The sequence below is a fragment of the Melopsittacus undulatus genome, chromosome 9 (genome assembly GCF_012275295.1).
Source record: "Melopsittacus undulatus isolate bMelUnd1 chromosome 9, bMelUnd1.mat.Z, whole genome shotgun sequence".
Classification (NCBI taxonomy): domain Eukaryota; kingdom Metazoa; phylum Chordata; class Aves; order Psittaciformes; family Psittaculidae; genus Melopsittacus; species Melopsittacus undulatus.
The window spans coordinates 10,980,691-10,998,712 of record NC_047535.1 but is presented as its reverse complement, the minus strand read 5'-3'; the positions used below and the strand labels follow the sequence as shown (position 1 = coordinate 10,998,712).

Genomic DNA, 18,022 nt, shown 5'->3' with positions numbered 1-18,022 from the left:
CAATGAAATAGACTGTCCTAAGTGAGCAGCACTGCTGAAAAACACACCACAGGAAACAAAAATAAGCATACAGGAAAAACAGAAGCTGCAGTTTTATTCAATAAGGATCACTGTAAATGAAGCTGACAGATGGACTGTTCCTGCCAAACCCTAACCCAGTGATGCTCCCATTGCTCCCAAATAAACTGAGAGCAGCCCTATGCTTACCTCAATTCTGCATCCTCAAGCTCAGTATAGCCCCAAAGGTTCTGGCACAGCACTGTGAAGTTGCACTCCTTATGGAGTTAAGGTGGCAAACATAACCCAGATCAGACTGAATCTGGTGAACAGCTTCTGAAACCACCACTGAACAAAACGCATCCTGTGATGGCTAACAAAAAGGGAGAAGTCTACTTTTATAAACCTTAAGTGGGCTCCTGATAGAGGAAAGCGCAGCTGTGGTTAGTATCCCAGGCACATGCTGGAGGTATCCTCTGCCTCCTCCAAACAATTCTATCTTGAAACCTACACTGCAACCTGCAGATTACTGTACCCTGCTACAACTAGACACACTCTGCAGGTGCTGTTCTTCCCCCCAACCCTTTATGCCTGCAGTTTCTGAAGACCGTCCCCCCCTTAATAAAAGTCCAACTGAACACCAACAAACTGGCATCAGAAAGTTGAAGTCTCCTGAAAGACAACACAAAAGATTAGACAATTCCATCATAAATCTACAGAAGAAAATGATCACACAAGGAAACAAAGCTCAGTCCATTACATCTCTTATTTTCTGAATAAGAGCTGCAGCATAAATCTGTTCCTAACCTGCCAAGCAATTAAGTCCTAGCCACAGTCAGCCTTACACAGGACCCCTCCAGGTGGATGTGGCAAACCTAATGTGGAATCCTCCATACACTCTGTATATGAAGTACAAACCCTCACAGGCCAGCTGTGACCCATTCTGCAGCATCTGGGTTAGTGTATCAGGCCAGCCTGAAACAGCCAAGAGCTATGCAGACCAAAATAAATAACTAAAGTAATAAATAGAAGAGGAGAGGAAAGGAAAAGAACTACATCCAATTCCACCATCCTGATCTTCAACATGTCACCTAGGCAAAGTGGAGTCTGGTGATAGGAAACCTGCTTCATCCAGAGTCCCCCGAGCCAATTTTACAGTCCCTCAAGAATGCTGCTATACTGTTTATTGTGGCCTTTTTCCTCTGTTTGTTCTATTTTTTACTTACTAACATCAAATGGGAAAAAAATTATTTCTCTAATATATTTTACGGGAGGTAGTGGTCTGATTCAAATTTCAAACAACAGACATGTAGCACTTCTAAACCATTTGTGTTCAGCTACAATATAACATGAGAAAAGATCACAGAGAGAAGACTGGCCAAACAGTTTGTAACAAGAGTCACATGTGCCTAAAACACCAATGAGAGAGATTACAGCAATACCCACCAAAAGCTTTAACCATAGGATAATTTCTCACTGGCATACCCAAAACTAATTGAGCTCTAATTCTGCACTACAAACTACGTAGCCCCAGAAGCCTATCCCAATAAATTATAAACCAGAATTGGGATTAAAGCCATGCTTTTTAAAGAGGTCCTGTCCGAACGACAGGATTTGGAAATCTAAGTGTAGAGTACAAGGACTAGGCCTGAAGATTATTTACTTTTTACTGTTTTTCTTCAGGCTGAAGAACAACATGGAACTATAACAAGAATGCTAGCACGGGAGCTTTGCATTGCTACTGGCTCGAGATTAGGTAATCCAGGGCAGACTGTTATCAGACAGCTTTCATTAAATGCATTTAAAAAATTCTATACAGTAATTAAACAAGTATATTAAAAAACATAATTAAAACCTATTGTGGTAGCTAGGAGAAGACATCTATATGATCAGAACTGAAAATAATGTGTTATTCCCACTTTAAGTATTAGCCCTTCAGGAAGTGTTAATAACAGCTATTGTCAGCCACAGAACAGATTCTGTGCTGGCTTCTTGCTTGATTCTGACTGCTTTCCCTGCTCCTAATTCATATATTTTGCTCCCCAGAGAAAGTCACACCTACATCAAATCGCATCATGCAGTCCTACTGAAAGAAAAGAAACATGTACATTAGTCACAGAGCCAAGATCTATGAACTCATTTCACTCTAGAACCAGATGTCCAAGGATAATGTAATAAAAAAATAGTATCACAGCCATCAGCAAATAAATTCAGAGGCACAGAATCTTAACACTATGTGTAGCTGCCAAAGACTTCAGGTTTTACATCAGGATGCACTGGCATTAAAGTTCTTCATCCTCCACATAGGCTTTAGCCTGTAAGACGCAGAGGACTGGAATGAGGTGGACCATACTGCCTGGAAGCCAGGTGAGTGCTCCGGCACATGAGTTATTAAGCATCCTAACTCTATTTTTAATTAAGATTTTTATTCCCAAGTATTCAGGCTGCCTCCTGCTCAGAGAGGAACACTGACAAGGTGTGGCAACAGCAGCTAGCCAAAGGTGTGCAGGCCAAAAGCGGTAAGAAAAATGTTTGCGGTTCTTCAGTATAAACCAATATTTACTGGTACGGAAAGTCTGCTTTTCTTCAGCAGGCTCTTAGTGGTAAATATTGGTTTAAAACGAAAACCAGAAGACTTAATTATATAGTTGAATACTGGAATTATGCTATACATTTATAAGATGTATTTTATTTCAGAAAACACTGATGCATTAAAAGGGTCAAATCCAACCAAGTTTATCCATGTAAGCATACTGGTAAACCTGTGGACTTCACTTAAGATGACCAAAAGAAACTGGTCCAAAAAAAACCAAACCCATGCAACCCCCTATTGAATAGCTTTCCTCCAAGAGTTCTATGAATCTTTGAAGCCAACTATTCTGTTCTGCAATATTCACTATCATTTCAACTTAATAAAAAACAAAGAAATTAAATCATTCTTGCACAAATGCATTTAATTAGTCTCTTAATTAGAGTCACATCACAATGCAGCTATCTTGACGAAATTCCGGTTCTTTTAAAATTTCTGCTGACCTACTGGTTAGGCAAATAATTGCTTTCTTTGACCATTACACTGAGAAAAGATTAATAAACACAATAAACATTGCTTAAAGTATTATTAAGTACTGACTGAGCCTCATTAGAGTTTGAGGTCTTTGTTTAGCATCCTCAGAAAACAGGAAATCCTAATTAATTCTAAGATCTTTAAACACAATACTTCGTGTACTCAGTCAAGTACCAATCAAATCCCCGACAAATTATTTTTTTTTTACTTTATATCCAAATGATAGAAGCACATATAAATGATTGACTTCAAGTACATTGTGTTTATAAGGAACTTCCCATCCATGGCCAGTTTTCTAAGGTTTATTTCTTCAGAAGTTGATGCTATACTTAGGCATTTAATGGTGTCTCAGTAACAGCTTATTATTTTAACTCACTGAATGACAATGGATTCCAGCAACATGAATGGAGAATCTAGTTGAATTTTTAAATAATTATTGTCTTTATTCTGATGGCTTTCTGGTCACTTAGAAGCACTAGCACATAAATATACATTTCCTTAGACCAAACATTATGAGAACTTTATTGCTAATGCCTCCAGAGCTGGAGCAATTTAATCTACATGAGCAGCACGCTTGACGTCTTAAAATAAGTACATAAAAGGCATTTCCAATGATTCCTAATTACTAAACTTAAAATATACTTCTAGATCATGTTATATGTTCAGACAGCTCACTGCACAAACAAGGAGGCAGAGGTCATGAGGACAAAAGCAAACATATTCTGCAACCAACAGCTTGCAGTCAAAAATGTTAAGTGGGAAACATAATGAAAAATGAACCAGATCTTAGTTCTTCATTTTAACATACAAGACCAATATGCACACCAAGACTAGCCTCAGTACTTTTCAAAAAGTCTCTGCTAAGAGACTTTCAATAGTCATTACATTGAAACACACATGAAGGTGTGGTAAAGAGTTTTCTCCAAAACCATATCCCCTTGCTTCTTACAATCAGAGCAAGAGTTCATTGCAAAAAAGTCTTAGTCAACTACAATAACATGAAAATAAAGTTTCCCAGCATCTGTTATGACTTGTGTTACAGCTCTCAGATTCCCAAATGTGCTTGTACTGATGAACAAGTTAAAAAAACAGTATGTCTTCTTGTGAAATTATATTTTTAGTGGTTTAGCCCTTCAATAACCATGAATTCTCCTTGTCTAACGCATATCCAGTTCCTGTACATGCAAAATATGTTTTCCATCTGGCTTTCCAAAGAATTAGTTCCAACCTTGTCTGTTGAAATGACAATTCTTTTTATTCATATTGTACAGTTCAGTACCACACCTAAGGAAGTGCTCAGTTTCTAAACTGGAAATATCCAGGAGGATTCGTCACCCAACAGTGATCAAGATGACTGTGTTAACAATCTCCTCCAAACAAGCTGGGATCCCTATCCTCAGCCTCAAATGAGAGTTACAGATAAAGGTCTAACATGTAAGCAAACAAGTAATTTGTTTTGTCTTTATTGTATATTATTATATCCTTGTCAAGAACCTGCTTCCCAAGGGCACTCTTTCAGATTTGTGATATTCAAAATCATTGACTAAGATATCAAATACTTAAAATTTATATTGCCATTATGTCTAGATTTGCAGAATTCTAAGTAGATATGTAACTCATAGATAATACACAATAGAAGAAATCACTGAAAAGTACATAAATATGGAATGCTTCTGTTAAACATAAGAATTAACTCCTAAGACAAACTACTTAAACTAATCCATTTTAGATTCCAAAAATAATTAACACTTGAACTATCACCTCTTCATGCACTATTACTACTGTCTAAACAGCACAGTTTTAGAGCAACAGTTGCATTCACCAAAGACACTTTATCCCCAGCTAATGTGCCTCTAACTCCCACAAAGTCCGTTAAGTCAGCACACGTGTACTAGCTGGCATACTCTGTCCCACTGGTCAGAAAATGTGATTTTCACTTTGATATTAACTCATAGTTCTGTAATGAGAAAGTTTATTAAAACATCCTATAAAATAAAGGCACCTTCTGAGAAATATTTTTCCTTATCATCTTTTACTGCTTGCAATTAGTCCTACAAACTTTACTGTACATCCTCCTAACCTCCTAGTTTTTGTCACATGAAAAATCTGCTTTGTTCAACTATTTCTCTTGTGACTAGGTATAAGGAAATGAAATATAGAGTCTGACCCTCCAAAATCAGATCCTTGAAAAAAAAAGAGTTGCATTCATTTTTTGCAACATGGTAACCAAAAACACCAGCCTTTTCCAACCAGGCAAGCATAAGAAAGTGCTAACATTGCAATTCTGAATATAAATAAAAAGTACTATACAAGTATGAAGAAGTTACCAAGAAACTAAAGCATATACACCAATGCTTTTAACAATAAAGTTATAACATCTTCTTTTTGAGGAAACCAGAAAAAGAAAGAAAATAGCTTGTGTCCCATACTGAAGGATAACTACCTCCATTATCATGTTTGCTACAGTTGCCCTCTGCCTGATGAGTGAAAAATCTGACTATGGGCTGAAAAGGTGCATCGGAACACCTGAAAAAGGAAACCCCTTTTTTCTGCTAACACTGCAAGCTTTTCACCTTTACAGAGAACTACATTTTCAACTGCACACACATGTAATGTCTTTCAGCCAACTTGAAAAACTATTTTTGCATTGAAAAGGTGTTCCATTAGAATTGGGAAAAGTCTGCCTGATACAGATTTACCCTTTAAAAAACCCACTTTATTAAGCATACACAACGTATCATAACGATTTTAAACTTTCATATGCCTGTAAATAGCTCTGATACAAAAAAAACCCTGGTCCTTCTTCTTCCCCTCTGCTTTCCCCAGATCACAAGCAACCCCAAATGAGCAAAGTCCGTCCGCTTCAGTGCAGGAAAGACGCACATCTCAAAAAGTTTAAGGTGGTGATGGAAGAGGGCAGCTAATGGAAAGGGCATGCTGTGGTCTCCGGGCCTCATCGCTATTCTGCTTTATGCAAAGCAGAAGTACGGGACGCGGGAGGAATGCACACGCCTTCAGTGTGCCTTTAGCTACGGCCTTCCTAGAAGCTAAATTTGCAACCTCCAAGCTGCAGCTGCTTATCCTCTCCAAGCATCACCCGCAAAGGCGAAGTAAGACTGTAACACGCAGGGGACCCAGCCCCGCGAGATGCTGCGGGCGGCGCCGGCGCCCCCAGTTCACCCTGTCCCTCGGCAGGGGCAGACCCAGCGGGGGATCGGGGAGCTCTCCCCCGCCAGTTCCCACCGCAAAGGGGCAGTGGACATGAACGCGCGCACACACACACACACAGAGCTCTACGCGGCTCCCCGCACCCCGGGAGGGCCGGCCCCGCACCTACCCTTTGAGCGCGTCGTGCCCGCCGCCGCCCTGCCCTCGCCTCTTGGCCCGGCTGGCCCGACTCTCCTTGGCGCTGCTCACCCCCTCGGCGTGCCCGCCGGCGGCGGCTTCTGCCTGGGACATCCACAGCACCGCAACTCCCAGGGCGATCCCCAGCAGGCGACCCCGCCACATCGCGTCCCCCGAGTCCTCGGGCTGCGACCGGCCGCCGCCTTCTCTCAGCCGCCGAAGTCCGCTGGTCCCCGCCGCCCTGTCTCCGACCAGCCTCTCCAAGGCGAGCTGCAAAGGGATAAAAGAGAAGAAAGGGGGGGGTGGGGGGGGGAGTTAGGGACCGAGAAAAAGCGGGCGCGGCCACTCCGCGCCCCCCGGCGCCTGCCCCCTCGCCCCGGCGCCGTCGGCCCCCGGCCAGCCAGGCGCTAGCCCGGCCCGCGGGAGGCGGTGACCGCGGGAGATGGTGAGGAGCTGCCCGGAGCCGCGCGGACTCTACCTTCCCTCCAACAGCATCCGCGGGGACTCCCGCTCCCGCACCCGTAGCGGGCAGCCCGCGGCAGCCGTCACCGCTCGCGGAGCCGCTCCGGGGCTGGAAGCACCTCCCGGGCATGAGCCCTCCCCGGCTCCCCGAGCCGGGCACCGCTGCGAGCCGCGGCGGCAGGAGCGCAGTCCCCGGCCGGGGCACGCCGCGGGCAGGGAGCCCCGCGCCCAGCCCGCCCGCCCCTGTGAAGCCCGCTGCGAGGGGCGCGCACCCGCTGGAGCCGCCGCCGCCGGCTGCCGTTCCCGCTGCTGTTCCAGCTGCGGCCGCTGCACCCACCGCTACTCCAGCTGCGGCTCCAGCTGCCCCCTCCCTCCCTCCTTCTCCTCCTCCTTTTTCCCCTCCTCTCTCCCCCCTCCTCTTCAAGTATCGCCCATGCAGCACTTTCTCGCGAGAGAGAGGTGAATAAAAACGTTCCCCCCCACCCCCGACCCGCTGTCCCGGGGGTTCCGAGTCGTGCCCGCTCGGCAGCTCCGGCGGGAGGCCCCGGCGAGCCCCGCAGCCAGTCACCTGTGGTCGGGCAGGGATGCGCTGCCCGAGGGGCCCGCAGGAAGCTGCCGTCCTGCACGGGGCTGAGGGGAACGCTGCCGCCGGGCAGCGCTGCTTGCTCGGGGCGCCCCACGGGTTCCCAGCGCCCGCGGAGGCAGAAGCGGTAGCGCTGTGAGTTGAGCAGCGGAGTAAATGTGTTAATACAGGACCGGCGGGGAGCTGAGGGAGATGGGCTCCTATGCCTCCGTCTAAACATATATATACACAAGCCCTAGAGGTGCAGCAATTCGCATCTAGATAACGGCTTAAATAAAAACCAGAATAGTAGCTGTTTCCCTTATAAGGAGAAACAGCATCGATGTTGGCTTTACCTTAGAGGCTGCTGCAGGATGAAGAACACACTTTCTAGGAACTAGCATGGCGCAGACACCAAGGCACCGAGCTGTTCTGTACATACTTCTAAATCCCTACAGCCAGCTCCAGAACAAATGCATGCCTCCTCCTTAGCAAGGAAAACAAACAAATAAAAAAGCCCTTCAGTTTTTACTTACGCTTTTGGATTGATTTGGACATCCTGAAGAGCAAATTGCTGTCCCACCCCTTGAAAGGTAGGAAGTTTTATACTTGAATAATTTGGGGTGAGAAGACAGTCAATAATTAGAATTCAAACACAGAGTATACGCTCCAGTCAGGTAGCTCTGTACCAGGATTACCCCATTTCAACGTACACAGAGAGTACAAAACCAAAAAAGCAAACCTATTAAACTGAAAAGATATATGCATTCTGCTGCTCCTCATTTACAAATATTTTGGCAGAAATGTTGGATTTCCTAATGTGCAGGTATTCTCATTTCTGATACTTTCAGGCAGGTTCTGATGGTGAAGGGGTCTGTGTTATTGAATTCAGCTGCACAGTTTTATGAGTAGGCAGCTGGCCACCCACACACAGCAGCTTCCAAACCACCTTGCCCAAAGATAAATGCATGGTGTAGTGTGAACCACTAACTCGGCATGAGGGGAAAAAAAGGAAGTACCATGTAAGATTTTCTAGTACCAATCTGTTTACAGCTGAAATGTAATACTGACACAAAATAATGATAGATGCTACTTGAAATATATAGTTAAATCAATTTATAGTAGTTTTTATATTGTGTGTAAATATGAATTATCCTTCTAAAGGTACATAGAAGTATTTAAACTAGTACAGGAGATGCTGTATTTGTGTGTGATTAGCACAATAACAGCACTCTAATCATTTTGGCTGATATTTATCATCAAGCAAAGTGGTGGATTCTGCAAATTACAAAACAGTCATTTAATTTTGACCATTCCAATGCCACCATTCAAGAATTTAACCTGAAAACTTCCAGACAGACATTTAATATACAGGTAAAACATAGATGTACAGTGAAATATTATGAGATACTGGCACAAGAAAGGAGTAATTTGATTTTTAAGTTTTTCTTGTTTGTCTACCACAGATGGGAAATATTTTTTCTCTGCTTATGCTTGTTGAAAAGACAGCCTAGCACTGGACAAAGGATTTTATATTTCTTTTGCAGTGGCAAATTGAAATTGCTCAGGAACGAAAAGAGACCAGGATAAAGGTGGTAGCAACTGTCCCTGCTATTAAGAAATCTCAGACATGCTGTACATTGATATACAATTCCTTCACTCTTATCTATATGTACAGCAAAATCTAAACATTTATTTAGTGAATATAGAAGGTAAAAATGTTCAAATCGAGCCACTGCAAAAAAATGTTGTCGATGTTTACTAATTATGTTTCTGATGTGAAGACAGAATTCAGCAGTAAACAAAAGTGAGTTATGAAAGGAATTCTGCGTTACCATTTACTCAAACATTCGTTTGGATTTGACAGTTTCTGTTTCAACCGCTTTAAATTTCTGGATGAGCTACCAGAAAAATATCCAGCCTGTGTCACAGGTTAATGGGATAATTCTCTCATATCTTTCATGGCATTTTATGACGTATTATTTGGTAACTTGCATGGTTGCAGAAATATGAATTACAGTATATGAAATAATGTTACATGATATGTGGGCTGTCCGTTAATTAAGCTAGTGAAATATGTAGCACATCATCAACTTCTGGTGTGCCAGTTTAAAGAATATGCTTATATATTAGAAGTACTTAAATTATTGACAACTTTAAAACGGCACCCACCTGGGCTCTCAAACTACTAGAAAAATACACTGTCACAAGCAAAAGACTTAAAACAACTGCTCTCTGCTGCTGAACAGAGTTACTAATAAGGGTTATCCACATGCTTTCCCACAGCCACTTGAGCCTTTGCAAACATCTGGACTCTGAAGAACATCTGGACAAACATATTCCTATATGGCCTTCAAAACACTTGTCATCTGCTCAGGAGTTTCACTGAAGGAAAGAACAAACCCAAAGAAGGAATTTTGATGATCCAGTTGATCACCATCTCCCATGACAAACACAAAGATGAGCTCTCAGATTAACTGAGATCCAGAAGCTCATTGATATTTTAGCTCCTTCATCAAACCCTGGAATCATGGCCAGAAATAAACACCAGGAACACGGCATATAACATCACTGATACATGCATAGCAGAATTTGCTGTAACAGATAAGCCACTATTTTTCCACAATTCTGATTCACAAGATAACACTGAGGATCTTATAGCTGTATCTTGGAGCATGTAGATGGCATAGATTGTGGTGGCAGGGCCCAAAAATTAGGGGAGGATACTTACAGGTAGATAGATTTCTCTTACCAGGGAATGACAGATAAAACATGAACCACCTTTTGCAGTTAGGTATGAACTTGGAAGCCATGATCCTAAACATTTACATAACCACACACACACTATATCAAGCCCAGTACATTCCTCTGGTAAAATAAATTCTCCTTGCTAACTATGTCTTAGTGCACCTCCCTGTGTTTATTAACATCAGGTACACAAATAATTTTATGCAGTGGCTAAATTATTAAACTGTAACTGATTGTCAGAGAAATACCTCTTTGTCCTGCTATTCGGTTCCCATAAAACCATTGAGCTGAAGTTTGCAGAGCTGCTGATCTTTGTGCTCGGCAGCAGTGATGTGAAGTACTGGTCTCCCTCCTTCCTGGCCTTTACCAAACTGGTCCTTTTCATCTTCTGCAAACATTCCTCCCTCTTCTCCTGTAGGATGCTTATCAGAATTTTCACATTTTAGACAAATTGTTTTGACCTGTTGCAAACAAACCCAAAAATATTATCACTGCAGGTACTGTGATAAAGTTGTAAGCTCATCTCATTCAGGTTTTTTTAATTTGCATTTATATGAACTTTTTCACTAATTGCATTTTTTGATCTGCAAATTTACTCCAACCCAAGTAAGCAAAAATAAGTATGTCCATCTTCCATATTTCTTTATTAAGAAAGCCTTGATTATGCCAGTGAAAACAAATAGTGTGGGAAAGTTTTAGTGTGTGTATTTTCTTAAGTACATTAAAAGCACAAACAGTAATTATAGCCAGACAACCAATTAATTGGTTTAAATCTAAAAAAATAAAAAATAGAAAATAAAACAAGCTATCACCCATTTTTATTAATGTTGGTTGGCCAGACAAGCTGATAACTGGCTATGAAATCCACTAACGATAGCTTTTAAGGGACAAACTTCACTTAAGACATTTACTTCATTTTTACAAATTGTTTTATTTGATCTTTTCATCTGTCAGCTGAGCTTATAATGATGGAGGAGGAAATCCAACCTACATAATACGGTTTAGTGTGAGGTGTCCCTGCCCATGGCAGGGGGGTTGGAACTAGATGATCTTAACGTCCTTTCCAACCCTAACTATTCTATGATTCTATGAGCATATAATTCCATCATTTGTGATACTGCGCAAAGTGGTGGGGTAATACTTCTATAGTATTATAAGAATTAAAAAGTCTCTCTTGGCTCAGACAATTAGTGGCCTTTGTGCTTCTGGGGAAATTCCTGTATTTTATCTCAGTTGTATCCTAGATGACCATAAACCTATTACATTTTATACACATTCATAACACATCTCTCCTGTTTATGCCTTCATGGAATAGTTTAGGCACAGAACTTGTGTTGTTTTAAACAAAGCAATTCCTTTATTTACAAGAACAACGTAAATTTGGTATCACCCCACCGAAAGCTGTATAAGTCAAACAATAATTCATTTGTCCTTTCTAAGATCAGAATAAACCAGATGTTTTTGCTCCTCTAAAACACTTGGATTCTTCTGTATCGGTGACAAGGAAAGTACAAGGCCATTCAAGAGATGCCCTAATTCAGACACTCTCCCTTTCAGTACTATTTTTAGGGAAGTTTTGTACCACATTCATAGCTGGTTTCTAAAACTAGGTCACATTTTAAATCAATCTTAGCTTGTAAGGGTAAAACTGTTGTACTATTTGTCAATTTACTAAAGACATGAGATTACAGTAACAGTTTTTCCATGGGGGTCCTAAAGAAAATTTAAGCAGAAGAAATCTTGTGACTTCTGTCCTCCAGGAAGGGGAAGTGCAACTGATTTTTGTAAGACTAGTGCTGAATAGAAATACAACTAAAGTACACTGGAATGGATTTTTTTGTTTTTAATCCTAGTCTATCACAATACATAGGTTGATATATTTAATTATATATTTAATTACGTGGAAAACCTAAAGTTTAACGATATCACTTGCTTCTTTGATTTAAAAAGAAAAATTTAATCCGGCCTTAGTCCAAGAAAAGGAAATACATATACTACCACTTTCTGTCAGCTATAACCCTGTCAAATTCAATGGGAATCTTGCCAGAGTAACAGTTGCAAACTGAGTTTCCTCAGCCTTACATTTGTCCCAGATGACCTCTTAAATCCCACCTGTAAGCTCAGAAGCAACGTGAAACAAATTTCAAGGCTTAGCATGAAATGCCAACTGCTGAGTGCATTTTCAGGCTAAGATACTAAGCAAAAGAGATACAACTTTTTATTAGAATTAATACATTCCAAGTGGGTGGAAATCAGTAACTAGGAGCCTCTTCTTGTAGCTCTCATTTATGCAGAACTCCCTACTGACTCTAACAAAGACAGCTGAATCAGGCCCTACATTCCTTCAAACACTGTGTCAGCAAGGGATTGGGTGTCTCTGCCTCTGTTTTCCATCCCAGTGTTCCTCTGGCTATGAGATGTCTCCGTTGATCGGGAGTTGCCCCATGATGCAGTTGAAATAATAAAAAAGATAATAAGAGACCAGGGATTAGACTCTGAACCCACCACATTCCATTTGAAAGGCCTTTCCTTTGAGAAATAACACTATGAGAGCATTGCATACGGCTGTCATAGAATCAGTGATGAATTTAGGTCAGAAGGGACTTGTAGACGTCATTTGGTCCAGGCCCCTGCTCAGAGCAGGACCAACTTAAGAGTAGGCTGTTCATGTCCCATCCAGCTGAGAATGGACATTCCACTTCTCTGGACTAACCGATTCCACTGTTTTACAACCCTCATTGTGATTATTTTTGCTTAATATTTAGTAGGAATTTTCCTTCTTAGAATTAGCGGCGGTGTCTCTTGTCCTACCACTGCTCACTATGCAGAAGAGGCAGTCTATCCCCTCTATACCCTGAGGGCAGCAGTAAGATCTTCCTTAGCCTTTGCTTCTGAAGTTTGAATGAACCCTCTTCTCAGAAAGCATTGCTCTAGCCCCTAACCATCCCAGGGGCTCTCTGCCAGTCTTGCTGTAGGTGTCAATGCTTTTGGGGTTTAGGAGTGGGGTTTTTGTTTTGGTTTGGTTTAATTTTGTTCTTGTACCCTGGTGCCCAGAGCTGCATACAGTACTGCAGATACAGTTTCTCAAGTACCAAAGGAGAGGAAGAACAGCTTCCTTGCATTGCCAGGTTACACTGTCACTAATACAGACTCATATGCAGTTGGCAGCCCTCACTGCAAGGGCACACAGCTGACTCAAATGGTAGTAGTGAGTCTCCAGCCAGTGAATACTTCAGTACAGCTCTGGTCTACACTTTCCTTTATTAGTAACTTTCCAAAGGCTGACTTCATTTCCTCAGGTTTTCTAGATACCAGTAAATTGAGACAACCTCATCTAGAGTCTGCAATTTCTTACCGGGTGTCAAATCATTTGGGGATTCCCCCACCCCATCTGTTGAAAGCATTAGAGTTTACTTATGAGAATCACTGGGGCGTTGCTTTATCAGATTCATAAGTTTCAGCAGCCAGTCTCCTTGCCTCTAAATGGCCATCAGTCTTTTATACACCATGCTGGATAGAACATGATCCATTTAGTAATGCATATACCTTTTTATATTAGATCTTGTACTTCCAGCATTGTTATTTGGGTATATTCAGCCCACAAAAGTCAGTAGGAAACTTCCCATTAACTTTAATTTTGTTTCATCATTAGCCCTTTCTCATTTCTATATTGGCTCAACCCACAGCAAGCTGATTGCGTCCTAAAACAGATAGCAATAAAGCGTATGTATAATGCAAATAAACACATTGTGTTTCTTTATAAGAAACCAGGAAACAATAATTATAGTTAATTCAAAATTACATTCATTTTACAAGTAACCAAATGAAGTTAAGGAAGCTATTTGAGTAGGAAGTAGCAATAGATTCCAAATACTGTGGCTCAAATTGGGAATGAGAAGATCAGGGAGAAAGCTCTGTATATTTTGGTGGTTTGGGGTTTTTGGAAACCCTTCTTTTCTTCCCTGCAAAGAGAATTAAGATATAAGGGTAATTTATTATGTAGAACACTTGAAATGTGAGAAATGTAACTTTTACCAGTGTTTCCAGTACTAATTAAGCCAATTAAGATTTAAATGGGAGAAGCAATTCTAGCACTGAAAAAAAATAATAACCTTTAAAGCTTTTTTTCCCTTCTTTTAGTACTGCCTCTAAAGCATCCCTAATGGTTTGCAAATTATCAACACCAGATCCACCCAAAATTGCTGTTACTGTGATTAATGGGGTGGAGTTCAGAAGAGATTGGTTTGCTGCATTTCTTTTTTAAAGGGGCAGGTTTTAACACTTTACAAAGCTTAAATGAAAATACTGAGCACTGGTTTTAGCTTTGTGAACTCTCTTCAAGACCAAAAATAATACCACATAACTTGAGACGAATAAGAGCAGAGGTCGAACAGGCACACAGTCAGCAGAGGAAGTGTCATCTGACACCCGTAAGAGAGAGCCAAGGAAAAATACTCATGGGCAGAAGATGCTTGGGAAAAAGGACATCTATATCTATCTGTCTACAGAAATTGGGATATATAGTAAGGCTGACTTTTCCCATTCCTGTTCATCAGTAAAAGGAAGGAAGTCTAATTTCATGGATGAAACATAAATAAGATTCATGCTGCCTTTTCAAGATAAGGAAGTCTTCCAGAGGCTCCAGTCTGGACACATTTTATGATAAACTATTGGGAAAACAGAGCTTCCCTGCACAGCAATGATCTGGAGAAACTTCCTTTGGCATTACAAGCCTAGTCCAAAGACTTGAGATAATATTTTTCCCTTCCACTTATTTCAGTGGACTTGAGAGCATGCCCTGACTTCACTGTGGTGAACACTGTTCCATCACTTAAGCTAAGCTAGAGCAGTGAAGTTTCTGAAAATAGAATATTACTTCAATTCTAATGCATTATGGAGAACCGGAAACGATTCCTTCCACACAACTGACAAACATGTCTTTCCTCCTTTTCAAAATATGTGGTCCTCTCCATTCTCTGGTCCATACACAAAGCTATTTACATGCCTGAGTTTTTGTCACAAACAGCAGAACGGCAACAAGTCTGTCCAGTGTTGCTGACTAAATATTCAGTCCTGCACAATGAAAATACAAAGAGAATTCTTGGCAGTGTTGTCTAAAACAAGGAATTATTGCTTTTTGAATTTACTCCAACGTGTAAAAAAGTTTTTAGAATTCACATATGTATCATGCTCTAATACACATGCTCAACACTGACAAATTCAGAGCTAAATGTGTTATAAGAACAACTGTGCTATTGTATCAATTCAGCGTGTCACTGATATGCATGTGCTGACAATGGTTATTCCCCATGGAATCCTAGAAAATGTTGCTTTTTTGAGGGCAGCTCAGTATTTGAAATCTTATTAGCCTTTTCCACTTTTCCCCCTCCCCTCCAGTGGTATCATAAACTGCATTTTAAAGGTAAGCTGACTGAAGGAACCCTGGTAGCTACTTACCTCGCTTTGACAGGTTTGTTTCACAAGCTGTCCTTCCTCTTCCTGCAGTCAAAACCTGTATAATAGCATCTGCTAGGAAAAAAAAAAAGGGGGGAGAGGGGGATTAAAAATTTGAAAAAGCCAAACATTATCATTTATGCCACTGGCTAAACCCATAATATGGGAAAGGTTAGCCCTGTGCTTAATCAAATCCCTGGAGAAGAGAGCTTTTCTAACACATATGGAACTAAATACTGTATTCTGTTAACTGATTGAAGGACCAGAGTAGAAAGAAAGTCTGAGGAACTTCTTCCACTTACGCAGAATGAAAGTGGGATGTAGCCAGGGAAGACACTGGGAAGTACAAAAGTGTGTTAATCTGCAAATCCCAGTGATAAACCTACCCGAGGCTGCACTGCTCAGCCCTACTCCTGAGCTATCAGCAGACAGCCCTGCTTCAAGAAAATGCTGTCTGACAGCTGCCAGGTGTAGAAGTTGCTGTTTCTCAGATGATCAGCAAAATATGTTCCACAGTTGCCAGCACTTCTGCAAGAAAGCATTCAGCAGACAGTGTGGTGATTTAATTTATGAGGTTGCTCACACTCCAGAAGCTCTCAGAAACCCCAAGTGAGGCTGTGGCCCTATTGCATTATACTACTAAAAGCACAGAAAGAAAGCTCCAGACAATTTGCCATTGCCATTCGATACCAGGTCTAGGTAAATGGTAGCAGTGGTGGAAAGACACTCTGACAGCAAGGCAGACACATTTGCATTAAGTTGTCCATCTCTAGGATGACTCCAGGACTTCATTCACCATAACCAGATCTTACAGTTTTATATGATCACTTGCATTTTTAAGATCTGATTTCCTTGTCAATAGTTTCAATCTTCTGGAACCACAAAAAGGGATGAGAATAATTATAAGGGGCAAGGTGGAGGAGGCAGTGCCCTCATTGCAGTGTTGGAGCAGCAGAGCTCGGACAGGCCTACCTGCAGAATTGCTCAATGTCAGGTAGGATGCCCCAAGCAGCAGTGGATCGTTCCCTACCCAGACCCATGCATTCCCAAAGGCAGGCCCTGCCAGCTTCTTTCAGTAAAGAAACTTCTGCATCAACTGCCTGCTTGTGCACTTCTTACAGCTGCACACAATTTTATTTCAACATTATATATCTTCCATGGTTCCTATATATGTACACATGAATGATTTTGATTTAGTTGGACTGTTGACACTGCTGCTCGAGAGAAGAGTTAAGAACAAGTTAAATTCCCTGGCTGATGAATTGGTCACAACTTCCCACAGGGACTGCTCAGACATCCGCAGTGATAAATAGAGTCAAAGCCTCTACTGGCTCAGCTCATGTTTATTAGAACTATCTGCTAATGACCTAAAGGGAACAATCTTGAGAAGCGTAGCAAATAGTTTCCCCAGCTATTGGTTATTATAGCATGCATCACTGACACCGGCAAATAATCTCTCATAAGAGTACAGCAGGAAGACAGGAGTTACGTTTTATGAAGGATTTTACTTTTCACATTTGGTTTCCTTCCAGCTTGGAAACTGAGATACTTAAGTTTTCCACAAAAGAAAAATCATGCGGAAAAAAGGCCAGCTTTGAATCTCCTAAACTGTTTCATTTTAATTTTGACTTTTTAGAGTTGCAAAAGTTTACAAACGAAGACTCATTTTAAAACAAAAGGTTTGATTCAAATAGTGTTAAAATGTTTCGATTCATGGAATGCTTTCACTTTTCTTCCATAACTGAATATGAAGACAAACACAATTTTGTGAACTATTTTAATAGAACTGTATTTTCAAATGGAAAATTGTCAACATTTTCTTTATTGATCCCTTTTACTCCCCTTTCTTTTCTTCCAAACATTAGTCCAAGACATTCTAGAAGAAAATGGAAAAGTTACAAGGGGGTAGTTTGAAAAGAGCAGCTAGCTACTGAAAAGTGAATCCTCTAATGACATTTTCCTTGATACACTCTTTCTGAGCAGAAAAAGGAGAGAAGAAACAAGCATCTTATGAGATACCCCATCTTCTCCAAGGACACTGTATTAGCAAGTCATTTCCATACCTTTAAAATACAGAAGCAAAGAAAAATTTAGATGCACACTTATCCATAAACTATCGCTAAATTAAGCCTGTGTTGCACACCTGTATAGCACTGATTACAACATCAGCAACTTCAGCAAAGAACCAGGGGATTACTGGAAAAGTAGAAGTTTCCATTCTGATCCTGTAGGTTCTCATGTATTTTCCAGCTAGTGGAAGCCACATCCTACACAAAATGGCCAACTGGCAAGCTTAAAGGAGGAACCCAGTCATTCGACAGTCTCCATATGTCCCACAAGTTGCACAGGCCCAGGCAGCGCTAGACACGCACCAAAACTGGCATGTCCCA

General features: G+C 41.2%; 1 protein-coding gene across 1 annotated transcript in view; it reads right to left on the bottom strand.

The window, feature by feature from the left end:
* FBN1 (fibrillin 1) overlaps nucleotides 1-6,546 on the bottom strand; it is a 152,299-nt gene extending 145,753 nt beyond the window's left edge. Inside the window, exon 1 of the mRNA XM_034066265.1 lies at nucleotides 6,399-6,546. Coding sequence (XP_033922156.1) covers nucleotides 6,399-6,520 — 122 coding nt within the window. The 5' untranslated portion in view covers nucleotides 6,521-6,546. The remainder of the gene's footprint in view (nucleotides 1-6,398) is intronic.
* Between the last annotated feature and the right edge of the window lie 11,476 nt (nucleotides 6,547-18,022).